The following is a 24,123-nucleotide window of genomic DNA, read 5'->3' as shown; positions in this document are numbered from 1 at the left end:
CTTCAGAATTGTCCATCTGATGGTTACATTTAGTGGTGTATTTCACAGCAGACTTGTTATTTAATGTCTCATTGAATTTCTGTGATTTCTGTATCAGTGTTTGGAAAAACATGTGGTTCTGACCCTTGCTCGATACCTGGAAAAAGAGGAGCGCTTCCTTCCCCCACCCAGGTAAGAGTGCCTGGCTGTGCAGACACACACACACACACACACACACACACTCCTGCTGAGTTTTGTAATAAGGTTTAGTGTGTCTTCATATGTGTCTCAGCTGTGCATTAATCCAGCATTAAAATAGTCCCAAATAACTAGTATCTTTTTGTATTAGAATTGTTTGCGGAAAATTACTGTGGACTTTTTAAAAAAAGATTTATGCTATCAGTAGGAGCCAATCAGTTTGGCTTAGAGCCATAAAGTCAGAAAGGAAAGTCAGACAGTGTTTAGACAAACCAACACACCTCTAGTTTGGGAATTTAATGGCAAAAAGAAACAGAAATTCACACAAGACTTATTTTATAAGCGAGTACAATTAATTGCTTTGTGTCTCTATGTTTGTTATTAATCTTGATTCATTTCTAGAGAATGCATTTTTAAAATGTACTCTTCTGTCTTTGTGGTCCACTGATTGTGTTTACATCTAATGACAAAGTGAATAGGCAAAAGAAAAGAGAAAACAGAGATGTAAAAATGAACATCTGTGTGAGAACTGCTGGTCACCAGGAAAAAGAGCAAATATGTGAGGAAGCAAACAACAAGCTTTTTCAGCTTTTGTTGAAGCTTCATACTTGTGTTCGGTAACATGTGAAGAGAAAGGAGCCCAAACACTGAAAATCACTGATTTCTAAAGATGCCATCAGGCTTGAGATTGTCCTGCTGTGTCTCACTGTTCCTCTTGTGTGTCCTTAGTATCAGAGTGGTGGTCACCATCGAACAGACGGAGGACGACATCCAGAAGGCTGTGTCTTGTATCAAAGAGGCAGCGTCAGCTCTCCTCAAATGACAGTGTAATATTTGTTACTGCTCAAAGTAAGCAGCTTCAGAAGGAGTCTTCTCCATCACTGTGAGAAAAGCATTCCTCCTACACAGACTCAGCTCTGCACACTGAATGTGACATGAGGATCTCTTTTGTTTGTCTCTTTGTAATTCTCTGCATTTGTTGTCATTTATCATGTGTTATACTACATGTGCCACAAGTGGGTTTTTAGCAGGACTGTCAGAACTCATTTTTCTGCTGTAAACAAAAATGACTTTCCACAGACCGAGTTGTTTTTGATTTTTTTTGTACTGACCAAAGATGAGACTTTGTGCATATTTTTTCTGATATGTTTGCAGTTGATGTTAAGTTTTTAAATGCCAATGATTGTTTTACCACAGATGCACTCTTTCAACACAAATTTACTACTGGATTATTTGTTCTGTTTTGCAGTTCTATGTTAGTTCTCTTTTTCTGTGTCACTGCATTTCTGACCATTTACCTTTTATTAACAGTAAATATGTCTCATTTGAAATGTATTATGTGTCTCTTTATTATCTGGTTTAAGTTAAGACAGTTAATAAGATTCTTTTTTCACCTTTCATGTTTTGACCAGATCACCAAACAAAAACCCAGCAGGACTTTTTTAACTGCGGTATTTCCACAAGATGATCTGAGTATGTTGTGGAAATTGTATTATGATGGTCCAACGGCTTTGTAAAGATCTGTGAAAGAAAATAGAACTATCTAGATACCGGTGTAATGCACTGTGAAATTCCAAAATTGCAATTGGATTGACATTGGACAAACATTTCCTGTCAGTATAAAAAGGTTGAATTGAGACCAGTACGCATGTGGCACAGCAGCTGTGACTTCATCAACACAGGATTTGATGGGAAATTAAGTAAAATATGTCCTTTAACATTTGTGACAGGTCAACTGTTCCACACAGATTCCAGGTTTATACAGTGGAGTTGTTTGTATTAAAGCTTCCCTGGATGAACCCTGAGCTCCATCAGAGTAGTCAGGACAGTTTTATTAAGATCAGATGGTCATTACAAGCAAAATTATATAAAATGAAGTATTTTGAATTCTATGTGTCTTTTAATGTGCAACAACATATTCTTCCTCTGATGCTCCATTTTATGTTCCTCTCTCTCTCTCTTACATTAGTTTTGAGGACCAGAAGAATGCAGCACTATGTATTATTTAGGGTAATGAATCAGTGGTGGCCTGCAGGACCTACAGGACAGACTCTAAATAAGAAATGTCAATAGACAGATCCATTGGTGGGGTACATTAGAGGGGGACATATTTAACTTAAAATAATAAAATACTTAAACATCCAAAACAGGATGGCAACCAGTAAAATCATTTTAGAAAAAAGAAATATGATAGAACTATTCAGAGCAGCCAAAGGCCACTGGAAAAAAAACTAAATACATATTAAGGTTTTCATTTAAATTACCAATGGAGGAAGAACGTGACTGAAAGAGGAAGGCTGAACCAAAGGTTTTTCAATTCTGTCAGTCTGTCAACTCTGTATATATCTAATAGCCAGTGTTGGGATGCAAGTACATCTGTAATTCTTTCCATTGCTTTGGTACCATAGAGGAATGGGCAATATCCAGGTATAGACCAAAAGCTCAATGATGGATAAATGCTCTGCAGCGGCACCTAAGTTTCATTGAGTCTCATTGATGGTATTGATGTCAGTGTCTTTTAAAAGCTCCTCCAGTAATACTTGTTTCCCATCTAGCAATCATGTCAGTGAATTTTTGTCATTACTTTACTCCCCCCTGCCCCGAGTTACAAGTCGACGCACATCCTCCTGGTCCCTTTTCCTACAAATATCTAATTGGCTACCTACTTTCCTCCCACATGTGTTTACTACGTCTCCCGTAAATGTGTACTGTTATGAAAATAAATGTACAGATTTGGAATTCAGTTTAGAACCTTTCAACTTCACACCTCCAGTTTCAAAAGCTTTCTGTTCTATATGTGTCGTCTCTAAGACCCACCTGAGCCTCTGGGCTATTTTCTCAGACTTGCCACAGAAGACCTGAATACTGTCAGATTATTCCTCATTCCCACTAAACTGATTCTACTCTGGAGCTCAGCTTTGAGTAAAAATACAGATGTATTATCAACAAGATGTACTTAAGTATCAAGGTTAAACGTCTTCCTTATGTAGCAGAGACACCCTAGTGAGGATTGAGCTGTGTATAGATGATGGATGGATGGACGACTGGTACAGGTGAGGTGGAAGCATCCTGCAGTTGTTCTATGTTGGAGCATTTTAATTACATGGTCTGAGAGCACAGAGAAAATATGTGATATTTTCCTGCAAACCTGGAAATAATAATAAGTGTGGGGATTTTGAAGAATTTCAAAACAAGTTCTGACATGTCAAATGAAAAAATATTTCAGATTCCCTATTGCACTATTTGCACTATTTCTATTTCAGCAACTAAACTGAAACAGATTTGTGACAGTACCCATGTTAACTCCTTTATACAAAACCTCAGACTTTCTTGAGCTGTCTTGTTTCTAGCAGCATTTAAATGATTTGATCATCACTCGTCAGGGGCTTGTTTAATCAAATCAACCTGCAGTCATTGTTCAGCTGTTAGAAAAAATCACATTATTATTGAATTTACAATTACAGAATATAAAAGTAATATATAAGTATCTTCATTAATGGTCTCAGACCTTTGGACCCAAACGATGTGTGAGTGTGTGTGAGGACCTCAGTCTGTTTACATGGTCACATTAAGGTCATGTTTCTTCCTTATGGGGGCTTAAAGGATGTATGTAAACAATTTAGTTTTTTGCAGACATGTTTTAAATATAGGATAAGGTTAGTTTAAAGTTTAGGTTTGGTTAAGCTGTCTCGATGCTTTCCCCTGTTTTGTCCAATGACTCAGCAGTTGAACTGAGGAGTCAAAGGCAATGCACTGGCCGTCACATGTTGTCAATACGTTCTAGTCACATTTGTCATGGTGAGTGTCATATTGTTTCCCCGAGGTGTTTCTGACTTTCTCCGTTTCGTTCGGGTTTGTTCTGGTTTGTGCTGTTGAACAGAGATTGTGGTCTCCTTTTGGGCATCTGCCTTTGAATTTTGTCTTGTTTTCTTTGGTGATTGATTAATACACTTTCCTCGTTGCATTGTCTTGGTTCGTGTCGTACTGTTTCCCAGAAGGGGTTTTGGTTTCTGATTTTTTCCATTCCATTTGGGCTTGTTCTGGTTTGTGCTCTTGAATAGAGATCGTGGTCTCCTTTTGGGCTAGGGTTAGGCAAGTAATAGTTATTGTCACATTAAACCTCTATGAATTCAATTATTTTGTGTCAAATTACAACATACAGTGCTGTGAACAAGTGTTTGCCCCTCTAAAGATATGTTATATTTTTGCTTATCTGTCACACTTAAATGTTTCAGATCAACAAGCTAATTCATATATATAACAAACATAACCCAAGAAACACAAAGCAGTTTTTAAATAATTACATTTATTGAAGGAAAAATTCCCCACCTTGTCCTATGTGAAAAACTAATTGCCCCCTTAGCTACCAATCTACCGAATGGTCAATGTGGGGTTCAGTTTCACCAGCGACACCCATGTATGATTACCATCAAGCTTGTTGAATCCAAACATCACTTAAATAGAACCTGTCTGCCATTGTGAAGTAGCTAAAGGGTCTCAAAGAGCAGCACATGACTCCCTGTTCAAAAGAATTTCAAGAACTGATGCTAAACAAAGTCATTGACATTTATCAGTCTGGAAAGGACTATAAAGCCATTGATCAGGTTCTGGGACTCCAGAGAACCACAGTGAGAGACATTATCCACAAACGGAGAAAACATGGAACAGTGGTGAACCTTCCCAGGAGTGGTTGGCCAATTAAAACTTCTCCAAGAGATAAAGGCTTGTCTGGTATTTGCAAAAAATATCTGGATGAGCCCCAAGACTGTTGGGATGACATCCTGTGGACTGATGAGTCAAAGGTGGAACTTTTTGGAGGAAATGTGTCCTGTTACATCTGGCTTAAAGCTAATATTGCTTTCCACATCACACCAGCAGTGACATGTGGTGGTGGTAGTGGATGGTTTGAGGCTGCTTTGCTTCCACAGGACCTGGACGACTTTTCATAATTGATGCAGCCATGAATTCTGCTCTCTATCAGAAAATCCTCCTGGAGAATGTCCGTCTATCAGTTCATGACCTCAAGCTCAAGCACAAAAGGGTTCTGCAGTATGACAATGACCCAAAGCCACCAAAACCATCTCATGTGACTGATTTAAAACTATTCTGTATAGAAGAGTGGGACAAATTCCTCCATGGCCATGTAAAAGACTGATCATAGGTTATCACAAATGTTTCACTGCAGTTGTTGCTGCCAAGGATGGCCCAAGCAGTTATTAGGGTTAGGGAGGCGATTACTTATTCACAAAAAATCTTCAATAAATCATAATTTCAAAACTGTGTTTTGTGGGTTATCTCTGTCTAATATTTATTTAATGTTAGACAGAGATAACATATCGTACAGGGAGCCAATGAAGTGAAGCTAATACAGGACACATGATCTCTGTTATTGGTTCCTGTCAGAACTCTGACTGCAGCACTTTGGATCAGCTTTAGGTTGAAAAGTTACATAGAATTATATCACAGACATAAAAGGAATTGAGCTTTTGCCTCAGATGAATCCTTTGTTGACCACCTTTGACAATCAGTTCTGTGTTTACATCAAACTAGCTGTGAATCAAACATGCTGCCAAAATACTAGTGGGAATTCACAATTTCAACTTATTTATTGTCTTTAGTACTTGCTTTTAATGTGTCATTGATCTGCCTCAAATTGATGACTACCTCCTTGAGTTTTTTGACACACTAAAGTAAAGGAAGTTATCATCACACCATTTCACAAATGCAGGTAAGACACTGTCGTGGTCTGAGTCCTGGTCCTGAGGAGGAGACAGGACGGAAGTGTCATCTGAGAGATATACAATATAACTACCTTCCTGAGACGATCTACAACCGTCTGCGTACAGTTAAACAAAAGCAGCGGTGACCTGGCACAGCCCTGGGGTGAACCTGTACTTAAAGCCTGGTGCTGGACATATGTCCATTCACCCTAAACTGCTGAATTCTGTGTATAAGAAAACCTAAAAGCAGCAATAGAGGCTGATCAGGCAATTTAAAATAAGATGCACAGCGGTCAGTTGAAATGTATAACTGTGTCTTATTAACAGTAGAATAAATCTGCAAATAAGATCCTTGCATGAGACCTCAGTTTCTCAGGGTGCTTGTATACTCTGGCTTTCTGTCTGCATAGTTCTGCATCCTGAACAGCCTTACCAGCTTGGTTTGCAAATTGTTAGAGGTCTAATTTGCCATTGATAAGGAACACCAACATATCTTTTATAACCTTTTATTAAAAAAGAAAAGAAAACTTCATAGCAAGGGATGTAATGCACTGAAGTAGTTCTATGATATTTTTTGATTTAGGAATAGGTATAATGGTGGATGTTTCCAGATTTTAGGTATCTGGCCACGTTCAGACACTTTATTGTCCACAGACTGCATCAGGATCTGCTGACTTCTTTTTTCTTTTCCTGACACATTCCTGGGTTATCACACTGTTATTGTGAGGTAAATGTTTAAGCAGGAGAACATTCCCAGCAAAGTCAGTTCCTCAGTGGGTGGGAGGGTGAGGGAACACTTAAAAGTATCTGGCAAATCTCCTTAAGTTGTCTGTCTGAGGCCTCCACCCCATTCTACATCACAGAACATTTATTAAACCCATCTACACACGTCTCCCTCATTTCCACACGTCAGAATGGCACAAATCTAACTGTGCTGTGGTGACCTATAGACGCTTAGTTCTTGTTTTCCACATTCATGATGAGAAGGTGGGCTGGCTGTTAGAATTCCTCGGCTCTGTCTGTAGATGGGGCCCTCTACAAAAGCCTTGCCCTCCGCCTGCAGCCCCAGTGCAGCAGCAGCAGAGGCCGGAGCCGACTGTCCGCCGATCAACGCGCCTTTGTGCTGCGCCGCGAGTCCGCATCTGGTCCGAACCTCCGCCGCTGGTGGAAAGAAAACAAGCAGGAGAGAACCGAGCCACCAGCATATGGGATCGTAACTGTTTGCATGAGCTACTCTGAGTCATTTGTTAATGTGGTGCTGAGTGAACACGGACGCCATGGCCAGCTTTCTGAAGACTCTGCTCTGGATGCTTTTCTGGTCTCCAAACCTGAGATGTGACGGTGAGTTTCTTTTCTCCATCTTGAAGAAACGCGAGCAGGGATGCGGTGGCAGCAGCAGCAGGCTCAAAGCGCATTTTGCATCAGGTTGCTTGTGCCAAACTTGGCTTCAGCGTGTTTTTTTTTTTCCAACGCAAAATCTAACTTTATTCCATAGATGGAGCGTTTGTGCTTTACTTTCCCTCGCAGCAGTTAGAGAGGTGCAGGCTCTGCAGATGTGCTGGAAGGCGGAGATTTCACATCGCTTCCATAGAAAAAGTTGAGGATTTCTCCTCAGTGAGAGTTGGCATCCTCTCAGCGCACAACTCTTCCTGAGCCGCTGCTCAACTTTGAACATGAGCCAGTTTCCAGCTGCATGCACATTTCAGCTTCATGTTGGGAAGGCTTTCGGTGGCTCTAGGTGAAGGCCTGTGTGAGTTGGGGGTTGGGTGGATGAGGGGGGTGGGGGTTCCTCCTGAGAGCCTCTGACCACTTCACCACTCTTTGTACTTGTTCGGTTGCTGACACGTGTAGCTGCAGCTCCTGGCCTGTCCTTGTCATGGTAATTGGAAGCAGAGCTCCAGGTGAGCTCAGTCTTTGTCAGGCAGCCACCGGCCCTGCGGGGGGTGAGAGCAGAGCAGATTTCCTGTTTTCAGCTTTGGCTCTGAGGACTCACCATTTGGTATGAAGTGAAAGGGGGGTGGGGCGCAAGGGGCTCAATGATTAGCACCTTTCCCCCTCCTTTTTGTTTCTTGGATGCAGTCTTTCTTTCAGTGGTGAGTTATCAGTGAGGAATAAAGACATGATGCTCAGATCCTTGTCTCAGAGGTTCTTCTACAAGCTCCACTTGTTAAATTGAGGAACATTCTGAAAATGCAATTCACTATATGTGACTTTGCCACATGTGAAATTATATGTGAGGCTCCACAAATATCTGAAAACCCCATGTGCATATGGATTTGATTTTAAAATGCTTGTGTACATTTTTTGCATGTGACCAGTCACTTTTCAAAACCATATCAGATCACATTTGTTGAGTTCACATGTGTTTTTTTTTCAGAATATGCATTTTAATACCTGCACATTCTCAATAATGTGATGTTCAATGAACAGTGTTCCCTCATTATCTATTACAATGCTTCATATGTGCTGAGCAAAAAAATCCTAAACTCCTAATTTTGATGTGTTTTTTTTATCATATCGCCACAAGAACAGTTTTTTTCCATCTGCCACCAGCCTCATGAACAATGCACAGGCCCCCCCCTGCCCCCTCTATATCTGTATAAATGTAAATAACAACATATCAGCACCCTCAGGTATTCTGTAAATAACACTACTACTCCTATTTAAATTTAACTTTGATTCTTTGCAATATGACAGTTGTTTGCACTATTACAATTATTTTATTGTATATTTATTGTTTACTGTATATTTATTGTTGTTTTGTTGCACCAGAACAAATTCCTCATATTGTGAGAACTATACCTGGCAACAAATCTGTTTCGGATTCTGATATCTTGCTCATATCGTGCTGAGTTAATAAATACAAATTTAGAATAACATCAAAGCTGGTTTCACAGCACTGCAGGTCATTTCTTCCAGAATATGATTTTGGTGTTTCAAACTTACTTTTTGCTGCCATTGGTCTTCATTCACTGAACTATAGAAATAGAGCTGTAACACCTTGAAGATATGCTTAACTTGCATCTTAACTTGCTTTGACACAACAAGATGTCAACAACAATATGAACAAATGATCTGCAACTGCAAGAAAAGAAACAGTCACAACTTTTTCAGTATTTTCAATATAAAGAATGAATCGGAAAGAAAAACTGCCAAATGCAAATCTGATTAACCTGAATGATCCTTTGTCATGTTTCATTTGCAGTAACACAAGTTCTGAATGTAACTGTCATCTTTTATTTTTAACTTTAGGTTTGGAAGAAACAAATGTCAGAGTAAAACAAAAAACTTTTAAATGTTTTGGGGGGCATTTTGTCTTTAGTAGATGTAGACAGTGAAGAAAGACTGAATCTTTGGAGAAAAACAGCAAAGAGATGACATGCAGGGAAGCTCAGGGACGGCTGGGATGTAGCTCAAACCCTAAAAACTTGACTGTCAGGTTGCCAGGAGGTGAAAAGTCTCTGATTTCACAAGATAATACTGACCAATTCTACATGGTAGTTAAGTGGTCAGCATTTGAAGTATACTTGAAACTATGTGAGAGCGATTTGAGTAACAAGTCAGCAAACCAAAAGGATGTGAAGCACTGTATGGAGGTACAGCCAAAAACAGCTGAGATTCAACACGGCAGCTATGAATGAAGTGAAGGCTTGTTAATAATGAGTCCCATAGCAATATATGTATGATGTGTTAATGCACACTAGCCCGGCCAGAACGGGCAACTCCTCTGCTAACAGGGTCAGTCGGCCTGCCACCAAGAAGAGCTCACACTGACTGACAGCCTGCAGTTGCTCTGTCCACTGACAGTTCCAACAAAGATTTTCCACTCGCTTTAATGGTGAATTTAAAGGAGTTGTTCGGTTCCTTTGATGTGGGGCTGTATGAGGTACTTATCCATAGTCTGCGTATTACAGCTAGCACCAGTTTGGAGAAGCCGACAGAATGACCAGCATGAAAGCTTTATAACAGCTTTGGTTGTATCTTGTAGCTCTTTGCTTTGGTTCTTTTGGTTTTTATACTCCCCAGTGTAAGGAGGGATTCAGACCAAAAACATGTCCGCATTAAACCAGCACAGAGGCTGTGTTGGTCTGTCAGTGTTGTTTAAGACACTGACGATACAGTGGCTTATGATTCAGGAAGTACAGTTAAAACAGAATAACATATTAATGAATGCCCTTAAGAACGTATCTGGCGAGTATTCACAACAGCAGCTATTTATTCTGTCACCTCAACAGTCGGCAGTAGAAATGCTGTGCTCATGATGGTTTATTGAAATTCATCATAAAATGGGCACTTTATGTGTATCAGAATTGTTTTAATAAGCCCCACAGGAAGCTTACTCATGTCATACTTACATGTAAGTCAGCAAAGACATGAGCCAGATTAAGTACCAGACCAACACAATTAAAAACAACAACCCCAAAAATGGATTAGCCAGACTGACATGGAAGATAAAATGAACACGAACAGTCACATTTTTACACACTGTTTGTTTCTGCTCTGGTCTACAAAACCTCTTTGTGATGCAGCTCTGAACTATAATATAATGAATATGTAATGAAGGAGGATTATGGTCGTCCACGTTTTCAGGTCAAAGTACTACCTTGTTTACAACCTGTAAGGCTGTGTCTGTTCATATTTGTTGTCTTGCTAGACATGTAATAGTCATGTAGCCACATTCAGAGGTCTTAATGATTTAAGTAAGTATTTTCAGTGTTTTCTTGAAAGCATTTTGGAAAGCACACATAAAACAGAGGGTCACATTCATAGTTAGAGGAAACAAACTATTAATATGTGCCCCTTCAATCAGTTTGTGGGGGTTTGATAAACACTTTGCCACTCTGAGGTGGAAGCTGCCTGTGTTTGATCTGTTGTATAAACTAATGCCTTTCTTATTTAACTACGGACCAGACACTGATGTCACTGACAAACACAAGGAGATGTATTCAGCTGTTGCATTGCACACATTGTGCAAGGTTTTCCCAAAGTGTTTCTTCCCTCCCATCCTTTACTCTCTGACACCCTGATTTAACTGTTATCTACGTTGACCCTTTGTTTAGGAAATGTTTAGCAGCACTAAACATACCAGAGGAGTTAGCCAGAGGTCAGGCCATTAATCTGGTGTTTGTGGAAATATAAAGGAGTATTGAAGGCCCTGTGTTTACTCAATTTTAGAGCAAGGAACTTGTAATTCCATTTTAGATGTAAAAACATATTTCGGAGCAAAAGTAAGACAGTTGTTTTAAGGACAAAAAAGGAATAACACATAATGCTATGTAAAAGGGAATAACACGATTAACTTTTGTTAGAAACCAGTCTGCTCCTCAGCCGGTTGCATTTCCCCTTATATAGAACACAGAAAAACACACAAGATAACTGGAGCTGACGCTGTAGCATCATATCAGTGATTATCTGTGGGGTGTGTCGGACTCAGCGTGTGAACAGAGCACAGGATTTCTAGAGAAATTAGGACTTCCAACCGTGGTTAGGCTCCGTCGAAGAAGCTAAGAAGCAAACAAAGCTCCTCCAAAGTCCGGAAATGACTACTTTAGTTAAAGTTTGTTAAACGATGAATTCTGAAGGATGGAGAATCTCCTGCACGGTCTGCCCTGTGACTACATTTGGGGCACATGTGGACCACAGACTTGGGTAAATTTACATCACATGTACGCAGAAAGCATGAGTTGACCTTCAAGTAGACAACTGGCTGAAAAGACTTATCTATTTGTGCTACTGTAACATGATGTTTTAGTATGTCATTGAAAGCCATTTTAGTGGTTTGCTTCAAGAACAATAACAGCTACATTTACCATACTTTTTCAATGTGCACTCAAAATGGTCTCAAATTTTGGGCTGCAAGCAAACACCTGTACAGGTGTCTGCATTGATCTGAGGTTGAACTGTCCAAAAGCTGATTATTGAATTCATGTGTTTGTTAATTTTCATAGTTTTTCTATGCACAGGGGTGAAGAAAATAGCGATCTTGTAGTACGTGTACCACCTCTCACTCCCTACATAAGTCAGGGATTGTGGTTTGTTTTTATCTCACAAATCTCACCTGTAGTGCTCTTAAGCTCCCTCATCAAAGGATTTTATAGCTTAACTTTTGCCGAGTAATCCTGACTTCAGCAGTGGTTGTGGTAAGTTGCAGCTAATTACTGGCTGGTGACAAGCACTCAAAGAAGTGTGAACTGGAGGAGGGCTGCTTGGATGTTGATATACTCAGAAATGGGCTGAAAAATACAGACAGAGCTACCGAAAGACAATAAGTTTATTTTTTATTTTTACGTTTTCAGATGCAGATTTATTTGAGTGATCAAAAACGGTGAAACTAAAACTCCTAGTCATTCCACTGCTTGAATTTTAGGGGGTTGCTCAGTGATGGCTTTGTGTGTCACTTAAAATGGATCTCACCAAACTCTCAGCTACACTGCTGTGCTGTATTGTTAATTGCATAGAATCACAACTTATGCCCTCTGGCCAGGAAGATTTTGCCAAACATCTGCATTACACAGGAAGCAGCTGTAAAGTTTAAGCCACAATGTGTAGGCTGTTGAATTTTCTTCTTGTGGCATCTGTGTGGTAGGCAGCAAAGCATGCTTTTACCTCATTCTCCAGTGTAAACACTGTGACAACCATTTTTTATGTGAAGGGAGCTACAGGGACACACTCAGGTCTTGTGTCAACACTAACAAAGAGGGATTGACCTGTGGCAGCCGTCTATGAATGGGTCAAACACAAGTCGAGCATGTGCTTACTATCTCGTGCCAAACACAGAGGCTTTTCTATGAAAAGTGGCAAAAGTGACACTTTTGCAATGAAGGAAGGTAAAATACGCAAGTTCATAGCTGAAAATGTTTACAAGTTTCACATCTATACGTCACATCTATGATTTGAACAGGATCTGAACTCTCGAGATCCTTTTTTTTGTGTGAAAAAATAAGTGCAAAAAACTTCTTACTTCACCACCAAGTGTGGCCATTCAGATCATGTGGAAATAGTGTGACGTTTGTTGTTTTTTGGTGACAGTTGTTGTGTAAGCTACTTCACTGTAAGTACGGCTAAAACAATGATCAACCCTGATAATTATCAAGGGCTGATATTTGGTATTTTCCCGATTATCAGCATCATTATTTTAATTTACGCAATGTCAATTAATTAAATACGCTACTCTGGCTGTAGGATCTCTCTCTGTAGTCATTCGGTGGTCTCAACTGTATCTGAGCTTTAAATTAACAGCCAATCAACCTTAAAACCTACTGTATACAGACAGGCCACATTCACAGAGTGAAGCTGAGTTTAGAGCGGGATCACCAGTAAAGAGTAATCAGGCTTTCTTCTGCCTTTCTTTGGTGAAGGGTTTCTTCCATGCCCTGTGTGACTTCAGACCAGCTTTGAGAAGTCGGTTTCGGACTGTCCTTGCCGAACAAGTCACATTTCTCTACAGTATCCACTCATTTTGAAGGTCCCTGGAGATTTGACGATTCACAGGAACAGATGAGTGCACGGTCATTCTGTGGGGTAGAAAAACGTTTCCTGCCGCGACCACTTAGCAATTTGGTAGTACCCTGTTGGGCTTGTTTTTTCTTGGTGTCTTGAATGGCTGTCTTTGAGATCTTCAGTTTTTTCGCTACTTGTCTCTCACTTATGCCAATTTCCAGCAGTGCCAAGATGGCTGCCTTTGTGGCTTCACATAATTCTTTAGTTTTAGGCATTATGTGAGAGCTGACAACTTCTGAGTTGTGCTACGGCTTGAATGTAAGCAGGAAACCACTCCAGGCCTTTGCATGTGCAGTGCTGCTTATGACATGAAATGGCCTCTTATATACCCTGGGAAGCATGTCAAATAGGACATAAAGTATGATGTAATCAGCTGCATTTTTTGTCGTGTTTATTGTATTCTTCAGGTAACATACCTTTAGTTGTACCAGGCACTAAACTGAAATTGAAGAAAACAAGGGTGCTCTAATATTTTTTTCCATGACTGTGTCTCTTAAAGCATAATTAATTACTGTTTTCCAGACACTGTTTCAGGGTAATCCCTGGCCGCCTCCTAACTCAGCCACAAGACGTTAGCGTAGCCTTAGCCACTGTGAAAACAATTAATTTCTTTATTTGTGGAGATGGCTGTGCTTCTTATTCAGTTTTTGCTGGTTGTCTCTTGGCTAGAGAATGGTGTCTATCAGTTAGAACAGAGTGTTAAAAGCTAGTCTTACTTTAGAAGGATGTTACAGTACTGCAGATAGCATTAGTTGCAGGCTAAGAGGCACAGCAAACCTCTTAGCAATAGCCCAGTGCCCTCAACAAAATGAGTACCAGCTGCACTGACACCAACAGGTGAATCATTGTGGCATTTTTTGTGTAACAGGGAAACTAGGCACGCTTGTGGAACACTGTAGTGTTTATTACAACCATAGCAGTGTCCGCTAACTCACCTTCCAAACACAGCTCGCTAACTCGCTGGAGCTGCTCCATCTCGCTCTGTCTCTCTGTGTAGACAATAGCTTTTGGTGATTGGCTGCTACTTGTGACATGCAACCAATCACATGGCGCTGTGGGCAGGACATTGCTTGAGACCACAGAGTGACTGCAGAGAGCAAGAGAGCTGGCTGCATCAGAGGCAAAGTAGTGCATTGGATTTACTGAGTGACAATCGGCCAATAAAAACAACTATACTCTGAAATGGTTAAAATGCCAGATATTGGCCATAATAATTGGCCAGATCAATAATTGGTCGATCCCTAGTTTGCAGTGACATATCAAGGATGTGAGTACTATTGTGAACAAACTTTTGATTTTAAATACTTTAGCCAAAATTTCTACAAACACGTCTTCATTTGTCATTATGGTTTTTTTTAATGTAGGTTGAAAAAGTGCAGTTTTGTTCGTTAAATTGAAACTAGGACAGAGTTGCAAAAACAAAAGTGGTCTGAGTACTTTTAAAATCCAATACTAAAAGCATTCTTCAGATTGTACCAAGTTCCAAGCAGCAAAGCTTTGGTGGTGAAGTCTCTCTCAAACCCTAACTTTGTCCAGATGTGATTACTTTTGTCACACAAGCTCCATCACTCTTATCATTTAGACATAAACATGCATGAAAAACAAGTTTACAGTCTTTCTGAAATAATGACTGTATCATGGCACTCTCTGGATTGTCAGACGGTATCGCTTACGTGCAGTGGAATTTCCCCTTTCTGGCTCTGATACTATCTTCCCACCCTGTGAGCACTCTTCACTGAGGCAGCTTAAACGGGGTCAGCTCCCATCTCCGTGACTGAGTCAAAACAACAGTTGCCATCTCATAAATAAGCGGACACTTCCCTTTAAATGTTTGGACATTTGGAGGTTCAGGATACAAGCCTTGACTGATGGGGATGGACTGAGATATTTGCATTTCACTGGCTGTCTGATAAGTAGGTACATACCAGTTTAGTTATGTGGAAAACCAGAGTTAGCTGTGAAAAAGAAGGTTTTTGGTTGCTTCTAAAACAAAGCTCTAGTGTCAGTTGTTTATCTTTCTCCAAACCACCTCTGAGTCATTCTTTCCTTCATCAGAATCGTCTGAGGGAAGACCAGAAACGTAGAAGTGTAAGGTTCAAGAAACAGAAAATTACACATATTTAGTTGTGAACATTTTCTTCAAAACTCTTCATCTTTGGCACCCGTCTCTGAACTTTGATTAATTGTGTTGATAAGCCTGCTGTTAACATATTTCCACAGACCCATGGCGGACTGGGAAGGCAGACTACTACTTACTTGGAACCTCTAGCATGCTTTACTTATCTGTCTCCATGATTTGCTTCAGCCTCAACAGCTAAATTAATCAACTTAAAGTCAATGAAACCTTTCTGTGATGGATATCAATACCGTGTCCGACCTTCTGTTTATTCTACTTTTTTAAGTCTAATTCTGTCAGACTGATCTTGTTTTCCAGGTTCATTATGCAGGCTTTCTTCAGTATAAAAGCCATATCAGTGACATTTAATCAGTAAAATATGATGTATGTGTTTCTAATTGTTTTCCTTCTTATGCCATGGCTCAAATTGCTGTGAGCTGGAATGATGTGGAAACATTAAACCTGGCCCAACAACAGTAAATGTATGTGAGCCCAATTGGCCAAATTGGAGTGCTGTAGTTAGGACCCAAAACCGCAGTATTGGATAGTCCACACCTCTCACAGTTTGATTGACTTAAAAGTTGACACACAAGTCCATCTCAATACACACTACAATGAGCCTCTTGGACCACACAAGTCTGACGTAATAATTTGCATGACGTGAAAATACATCCAAGTGACACGTGCTTTTTGGATTTTGACTCAGTTAACGCCAAAGTTGGTGTGTAGCATTGGAGAACAGAGCTACAAGTCTACAATAAATGGACAGTTTAAAAACCACCATACACCCACCATCAAGGGGATAGCACCACAGTTACTCAGAATTATGAATACTATTCTCCACAGTATGTTCCACTCTAAATTTCTTAGGGATAGTAATACTATTTAATCAGTGTCTCAGTAATTCCTGGTAAGGCCATTGGACTACAGTTGAATATCGGTAGTTTTGTTAGTCAGAATATGTAATAGTATACAATGCAATGAAAAAATATAATACTAGATTTCATAGAGATGTTTTTTGGCCTTACAGTCGTATGTTTCACAACCGCTATTGGGAATATTTACTTGATCACACGGCCCTTTAGACCTTTTTGGGATTAGCCCCCCTCACAGAAGAGCTGTTTCTCCAACATTGTGTTAAAATGAATCAGACAAACTATGAACAGATATAATGTGTATTTATCACTGATTAAAATATCTGTTTCTTAGTTTGTTATACTTTCAACCTAATTTAATGTTTCTGAGAAAACAGGCTGTCACATTAAATCAAGAAGGAAAGAGTTTCTTAATATTTCTGTCATCATGCTTCAGCTGTTGCCTGCGGGTTGTGTGATTCTAGCTCTGCAACGTTGTGCTCCTGTAATTTGCCTCCATCTGCGCTTTGTCTCCGTTGAGGTCTCCTCCTGCCTATATATTAACCAGCTAGCTAGTTCATTATGATTGGTTTGTGTGATAGTACAATATAAGACTCTGCTGCGCAGCGTGATGTATATATGTGACAAGCTAAATATTGTTTGAAAGCATGTGTGGAGATTTTTTTGCTCACAAGGAATCCCCTTGGTTATATCATTTGCTATTAATAATTTTCACAACGTCAAGACTCATCCAAGCTTGGATGCTATACTCTATGCTTCTCCATTTCTCAGTCCTAAGGAGGCATACCTATCAAAAAGTAAAGTTTGGATGATATGACCTTTAGGGCTGGACCCCAATATCCGAATATTCGGTCGTTGTGGTGGTATCCCGATAGAAATTTTGATATCCGAATACCAAATACCTTTTACTTTAGTAATTAAGCGCTACTCCTATTTATGCAGCCACAACAGCATTTTATTTTCCTCCAAGGGGACAGTTTGGCCAAAGGGAGCTAAAGAGCTGCTGCCTGGTCAACCTTAGCCTGGCTTTGTGCATGTCCTTACTGCACATGTTTGGTCCTAACTCTGTTTCTACTCTATCTGAGTAAAGGAGGATTGTGTAAGCGATACAAAATCAAATATACATAAATACAAAAAAGCCCATTGGAATACACTTACACAGGTAGAGAAGTATGCACCATAAAACATGAGAACACATCCTGGGACACTTTAACAGGATAATTAGGACCAGACTCAACAACACTGCCTGTGGCTCCAAATATCTTCTAATCCAAACAGACGATTGCCAGACACATGGTGGAATTCGAAGAGATCAAGACATCCGCAATTTCTTTGTCTTCTGGGAGACCTAGAAAAAAAAAGACATTTCTGTTTTCTCCAGCAAAAACTCTTGATTAGTATGTGTTGTGACCAAACAATACACCAAAAAAGACCCTGTTTTTAGGTGTGCGACTCTTTTGATAATGAAGTATAAAGATGTGGATGACAGATAATCTTCTTGCACAGTGCCCCCTCTAAACAATATTTTTTTAATCAGTAGCAAAGCCAACAAAGATATTTTGAGGGAGCGTTAAGCTGCTCTTTGATGCTCATGTTCATTGCTCATGACTCACCACGACATTATGGTGGATGTGCATCAGGAAGATTGTTTTGATGCTTGTTACTGTTGACTTTCAGTGGCACAAAAAAGGCAGCTTTAAATTTTGGTTTAAAGTAACTTCAGCCCCTGTATATTTAAGAGGAAACGACTGAAGTATTTACTGTGTGGGAGGACCAATGACAGTCTGTACTGTAAGTCTCAGTAAAGAAGTAGCAGAACAAAGAATTCACTGACTTTTTTAAAAAACTTCAGAGCCACTTAACAGCCAGCCCTGAGTGGGATCATGGTATGTTGCTTCAGGGCAGTTTAGGCTGTTTTCACCCAAGGTGCTTCCATCTAATACACTGACCTTTAACTTTTATGAGGGGGTCTTCATTTCATTGCATCTTGTGTCTTTTTTTTCACAGTGGAGAGTGGGTGTGTGTCAGGCAAGGGAAGTGATTTGTTGTACCAATAACACATTCCAACATGGTGCATTCAGACTTTCCTGCTCACTCTTTCCTGCACACGCACAGCTGGCTTGGGAGAGAGTAACAATTTAGGATTACCACACTCATTTTCTTCCTTGTCTGATTTGGCTTTTGATTTTACTCCCTTTCCCTGGTAGCTCAGTCTAGCAAACAGGACGTTGCTTATGGTGGTGTGTAACGTAAAAGGCCTCTGCTAAGAAGGAACCTGTCATTTAGTTTATGGAAGGTTTGTTCTGTCCTCTGTTGTTCCTTGCTCTGCCATTCTTGTTCCAACAGAGTAAGGACGGTGTGCTCAACCCACAATGACCACTTACCTAGTTTACCATCAGTTCTTCTTTAGATATAGCAGAGAAGGTTCTAAATGCAACAGCTTTGTCACAAGTCTGTATCAGTGCATAAAAATGTTCACAGCCAGCATGCATCTTCACATCAACCTGATTAAAAAACTGTGTTGAATTTAAGAAAGCAATTAAAATCTTTTTTCTAACATACAATTTCAGTTAATGTACAAAACTGCCAAGTCTTATGCATCGGACAGTGCTTGTCATCATGTTGTCGTATAGCTGTTCTCTTCTGTACTCTCTACGGTAGGGGTTGACCAGTTGTGGCTCTCTTTGTCTGTAGTCACTCTATGGTCTCAAGCATGGTCTCAGTCGGGCTGCTGTGGCTCAGGTGGTAGAGCGGGTTGTTGGTGGTTCGATCCCCTGCCCCTCCACAATCCAAGTGTCCTTGGGCAAGACACTGAACCTGAAGTTGCTCCCAATGCCAGGCAGCACCTCGCATAGCTAATGCCATATGGAGTAATGTCACATCTTTCTGAAGTAAATTTAACTTTAGCCATATGTTGTAACTGACACACACATCTCACTAGCAGTAGAGGTATCTATGCTATATGTACATTACTGTTCAACATAAGGCAACAACTCTGCCTAAAACGCTGCAAACTGTAAGTCTTGCAGAAGATTTGTACATTGGCTATAAGGCAGCCCTGCTCATTAAAATATGCATTTTATTCACAGTCATCTCCTGTCATGCAAATGTTCCACCACAGCAATTTTACCTGTTATTATTTGAGGGAACACCAAAGCTGCATCTTTCGTTTAGTCCCAGCCACTGTCATGTACTTCAGAAAAACTGAACAAGAAACACAAGAGGAAAGAAAATTAACTTTTTCCACAGGCTGTCCTAACGACTAGAGGCTCAATTAGGGGACAGCCACACTCATCGGAAAGCAGTTGGTGCTTTACGATTTTGGCCTTATTGGTCAATGAAAGTGACAGAACAAAGAAACAGTAACAAAACAGAAGAACTGCAAATGTAGCTCCAGGAGAAGAGGAGACAAACTGTTCTATCTCACAGTAAACAGAGGAGAACATTCTAGCATCACATGCCGCACAGATGTAGTCACTCGTATTTCTACTGTATATTTTGGTTATGGTAATCATTATTAATGAAGCAACCTAGTTTTGAATGACAGGTTTCCTGCTACCATATGCTGTATATATAACGTTAAATATATATTGGTTCCCAGTATCAGTTACTGGTCTTTCTTAAAAACCAATCATCAGAGCCCAGACTAAACCACATCAGTCTTTTATTTTTTTAGGACCATATTGTAGCTTCTATATGTGAGAAACCTGTTATTCTCAAGTGTATCATGTTGTCTTTGAAGAAAAAAATAACTAAAATATGACATCATGTGGGACATGGTAGAGGGTGTTACTAGGTCCAACTTAGTTAGATTGCCTTTTTTCAAGAAAGTGAACATAGAGATTTTTTAGACGTGAAGCTAATTCACTCAAATGCAGTCAGAATAACAGACAGAGGTGCATGTCTGAAGGGGCTAAATGCTTAAATATATTTCAGAATTAACAAGTCACAGAAAGTAAACAATTGAACCCCCTCCATAGAACGAAACAAAATCACATCTGTATGGAACACACATGATTCTGAGCACAATCTAGAGATGGCCATATGCAGTGATCCCACTGATAGAAAAGCTTAAACCAGCACTGGAGGCTTTCTTTCAAAGACTGCACTTAACTCTGTAACTGAGGAGGTCCTGAATACCTCCCATGACAGAAAATTGAGAGGCTGATCAGGGAGAGAGAGACAGAGGAGGCACACAGTGTGGTCTGAATCGGATATCTAGAAGAGGCCGGTTGACCAGGACTTGACTCATTTAGACTAGGGAGATAATGTGTGCCTTCAACTCCTCTGATACTGTGATGTTTATCGATTCCGATTGCTGAGCTGCACTAAATTGTCAAATTAACAGAATGCAGTTAATTGTACTAATGAGAGACTTGGTGATTGTAATAACCACGTACAACTTTGTAATGCTAAACATACAGGCAATTAAACTTAGTTCTCTTCTGCATGTTTTGGAATTTCACTCACACTAAGAGTTCTTTTCCAGTGTAGAAACTGAACAACCACTAACCATGACTTTCCCAAAACCTGAACTCAAACAATCCTGTGAGGATTAGGTATGAGACTTTCCTTGTGTTTCTGCAATGAGACCAGATATACTTTGTTAAATCCACATTTCCTCTGCACTCTTCAGCTGTTTGTTTTACCCCCCTTCCTCTGAGTGGCCTCCTCTCATTAGACACGTTAGTTTGTTCAGCAAGGGTTCCTCACTGTAGGAGTCTTTAATATGTTCCATTGTTTTTAAAAAAAACAATGACAGAAGAACCGGCCATTTTGACCAGTTAGACCACTAAGCACAACCTATCTTTATGTATGTAGTTTACACACAACACTTTCATTAACCATGTGTAGATCCCCCTGTCTAGATGGTGTCAAGTGTGCATATTATCTAGCTAAGACTTGCCTTTGATATAACATACGTGACCTCATTATTGAGCTGGCTGTAGCCATTGGTAGGCTCCGCTACAGCTCTTACAACATGCCACTGCACCTGATTTACCAAAGTTTCTTACAAAAAACAAAATAGTGATCGCTGAGAAATTAGGTCAAAAAAGAGGGACTGCAGGAGGAAGTAGGAGTTCATGTGGCCAAGGAGTGAAGATGGCAAAATGTTCTGTGGTGTGTGTAGAAAGGCAAACATGAGCAATGGATTTTCAAAAGGTGCACACCGATGCAGAAATCGACACTGACCTAACATGAGGTTGTGTTGCATAATGGCAAATATAAAGACCCAAAGCAAACTATATTCTAGCCTAACGTCTTAATGTCTGTTAGATGGAGGATGCAATACCAATGACCTTAACCAGCGCTTTTGATAGTCGCATCACCAGTGGTAGATGTATGTTGTCATAATAGTTGACAAATGACTAACATCACACAACAGAAAATGCTGATCACAAACCTTAGACTTTAGCAGTAAGGGGAGCAATTATGTAACACCCTCTGGTATCCTCTGTGCAGCATTGAAAGGCTGAAGCTGGTCTGAAGTTGCATCAGAATGATGTCCTTCCCTCAGAACCATGCACTGTGGTGAACAGAGAATGTCACTAGAGGCCACTGATGTCAGGTGAAAGTCAAAGAAGTGAAAGTCAATGAAGATTTACAAGACAGCAGGTTTTGTGGCATCACACTCAGGCAGTCAGACTGATCTTTTTAGTGTTTGTGTTCACAGGAAATTAAATTGATGAGAGAAGACTCACTTTGGAGCATGAGGACATCATCATTGACATTGACGTTTTACTTAGCGCATCTTGCTTTCCAAGTGCTGACAATGCCTTAAAAAGCTAAAGACTGGTCGCCTTGGAGCGCATCCATGACCACTATTGGTCACAGAGTGGGGATAGTCCCACAGAAGAGCGTGCTTGAGTTATTTTCCTTGATTTAAAAACTCTGGCTGAAGAGTTGCTGGTAATTTTAGTCTCTCGTGAGGCACAAGAGTGCAAATTTAGCCTGCAAAGCTAAATTCAAACAGCCATGACAAGCCTGAAGTGTTTAAGGCAAAGACACAGAAACTAATCGCAACTGTATCTGCAGCAAACTGCCGAGATGCTCAAGTTGTTTTGGAAAAGATAGTGCTATGAAATAACTATGTCTCTGCAGTATTATTATGATTTTTTAAAATGTTAATAGCCCCGTCGATTAATGCATGTGACACATTAATGATAGGACGGCTTTGGCTCAGGTGGTAGTGTGACTTCTAATCAAAAGGTTGGCCATTCCATCCCCCGGCCCTCCACAGTCGAACTGTCCTTGGGCAAGACACTGAACCCTAAGTTGCTCCCAATGGATAGGAATAAAAGCGTCTGCTAAATGAAATTGTAAATTGTAAATAATGCAGTGTATCAGTGCAGTTCACACAAAAGCTCCGGGGAGCCTTAATAAAAAAGCAACTGGACTTCTCTTGAAGATGTTTTACTTCTAATCCAAGAGGCTTCTTCAATTTTCGCTGACTGGTGAGGAGTTTCAGATGTACGAAGTCACTCCAGCTCAGTCACAATAACAACAATCAGTTGATAAAATAAATGATATAAGTATAAATAATAAAAGGTCAAGTCCAGTTTGTCAGAAGGTAAGAGTGATAGAACAAAGATGAGGTGCACTTGTACACAGTCGGGGCAAGAACAAACTCAGCTATAGTTACGTATGGACACTGTCAACCAGGAGAAATGATACCATCCAAGCTGATGAACAAGTTTCACTAGCTCAGTGGAACATGCACCATCAGCCATGTTACTGAACCATGCACTGCATACATATTGTTTTGAAATCATCACAATGTTTTCAGCTCTAAAACTCTCCAGCAACCACTAACATTCTTGGAGAAAAGCAAAGTGGTTGAGTTTTTAGTCATGTTTTCCTCCTTTGACACTCTGTGGTTCTTTTCTTCCATTCATTTAGTTTTAACTTAGCCAGCAACATTATTTCTGCCTTTAAAGCAGCTCTGCTTTCAAGAAATGCTTGTAAAATCCAGTCTGTGAACTGTAAAATTGCCACTTGCTCAAATCTCAAGGAATGTTTGGAGGTAAGAGCAGAAACTGTGGATAAGTAGAGGATGGGGTGTAACAAAGACAAAGGTTGGAGGGTTAAGCAGCAGGAGGAGACAAACACAGACATGCACTAGCACAGGAGGTGTGCCAGAAGGCCTGCAGTCAAAACCCCAATAGATGGAGCCGTGGCCTGGCCTCTCAGCTCTCAAAGGGCCCTTTCATGGCAGAGGCAGCAGGCTATTGGAATGCAACAGCCAGTAGACTTATTCAGTTCTGGATGGAAAAGCATCCCGTTGCTCGATTCCCGCATTTTTCAAGACAGTGGATACGTGTAGTTAATCACAACCAAGGCCCAGTATGACCAGGCTTTAGGAAGCTGAACTCAGCTATTGTTTGTCTTGGATTTCTTCCAGTGCCCTCACAAAATATTACTTTCTTATATGACAAAATGCTCATTTACCATGCCGTGGGGAGCACAATATATAGTTGGGCTCACTGGCATTTGACAGCAGCTAGTAAATAGGACTGAAGTCCCAGTCGTGTGCCTCACAGGGTGGTCATAACACCTTACAGTGCAAGACTGTGATAATAAGCAAGCAGCATATTAATAATTTGGCGTTTTAAGGGTAAGTAATGAGTGCTCCACTTAGTTAAAATCATTTAACAAATCAGTTTTACAAAATATATAGACTCAGTTTAGTTAATATTATAATGTAGATAATGTGCAAATATTCAGATTACAAAAA

At 40.1% G+C, this 24,123-nt stretch overlaps 2 protein-coding genes across 2 annotated transcripts in view; both read left to right on the top strand.

The window, feature by feature from the left end:
* sptlc1 (serine palmitoyltransferase, long chain base subunit 1) overlaps positions 1 to 1,512 on the top strand; it is an 11,290-nt gene extending 9,778 nt beyond the window's left edge. Inside the window, exons 14-15 of the mRNA XM_008291602.1 lie at positions 98 to 171; positions 907 to 1,512. Of these exons, the coding sequence (XP_008289824.1) occupies positions 98 to 171; positions 907 to 1,000 (168 nt within the window). The 3' untranslated portion in view covers positions 1,001 to 1,512. The remainder of the gene's footprint in view (positions 1 to 97; positions 172 to 906) is intronic.
* A 5,376-nt stretch (positions 1,513 to 6,888) lies between these two features.
* Positions 6,889 to 24,123, top strand: part of ror2 (receptor tyrosine kinase-like orphan receptor 2) — a 46,320-nt gene continuing 29,085 nt past the window's right edge. Inside the window, exon 1 of the mRNA XM_008291601.1 lies at positions 6,889 to 7,238. Within this exon, the coding sequence (XP_008289823.1) occupies positions 7,175 to 7,238 (64 nt within the window). The 5' untranslated portion in view covers positions 6,889 to 7,174. The remainder of the gene's footprint in view (positions 7,239 to 24,123) is intronic.

This window comes from Stegastes partitus, unplaced genomic scaffold (assembly GCF_000690725.1).
Source record: "Stegastes partitus isolate 25-593 unplaced genomic scaffold, Stegastes_partitus-1.0.2 Scaffold751, whole genome shotgun sequence".
In the NCBI taxonomy this organism is placed as follows: Eukaryota; Metazoa; Chordata; class Actinopteri; family Pomacentridae; genus Stegastes; species Stegastes partitus.
Note: the sequence above shows the minus strand (reverse complement) of the source record. Positions and strands in the feature narration are given on the sequence as shown.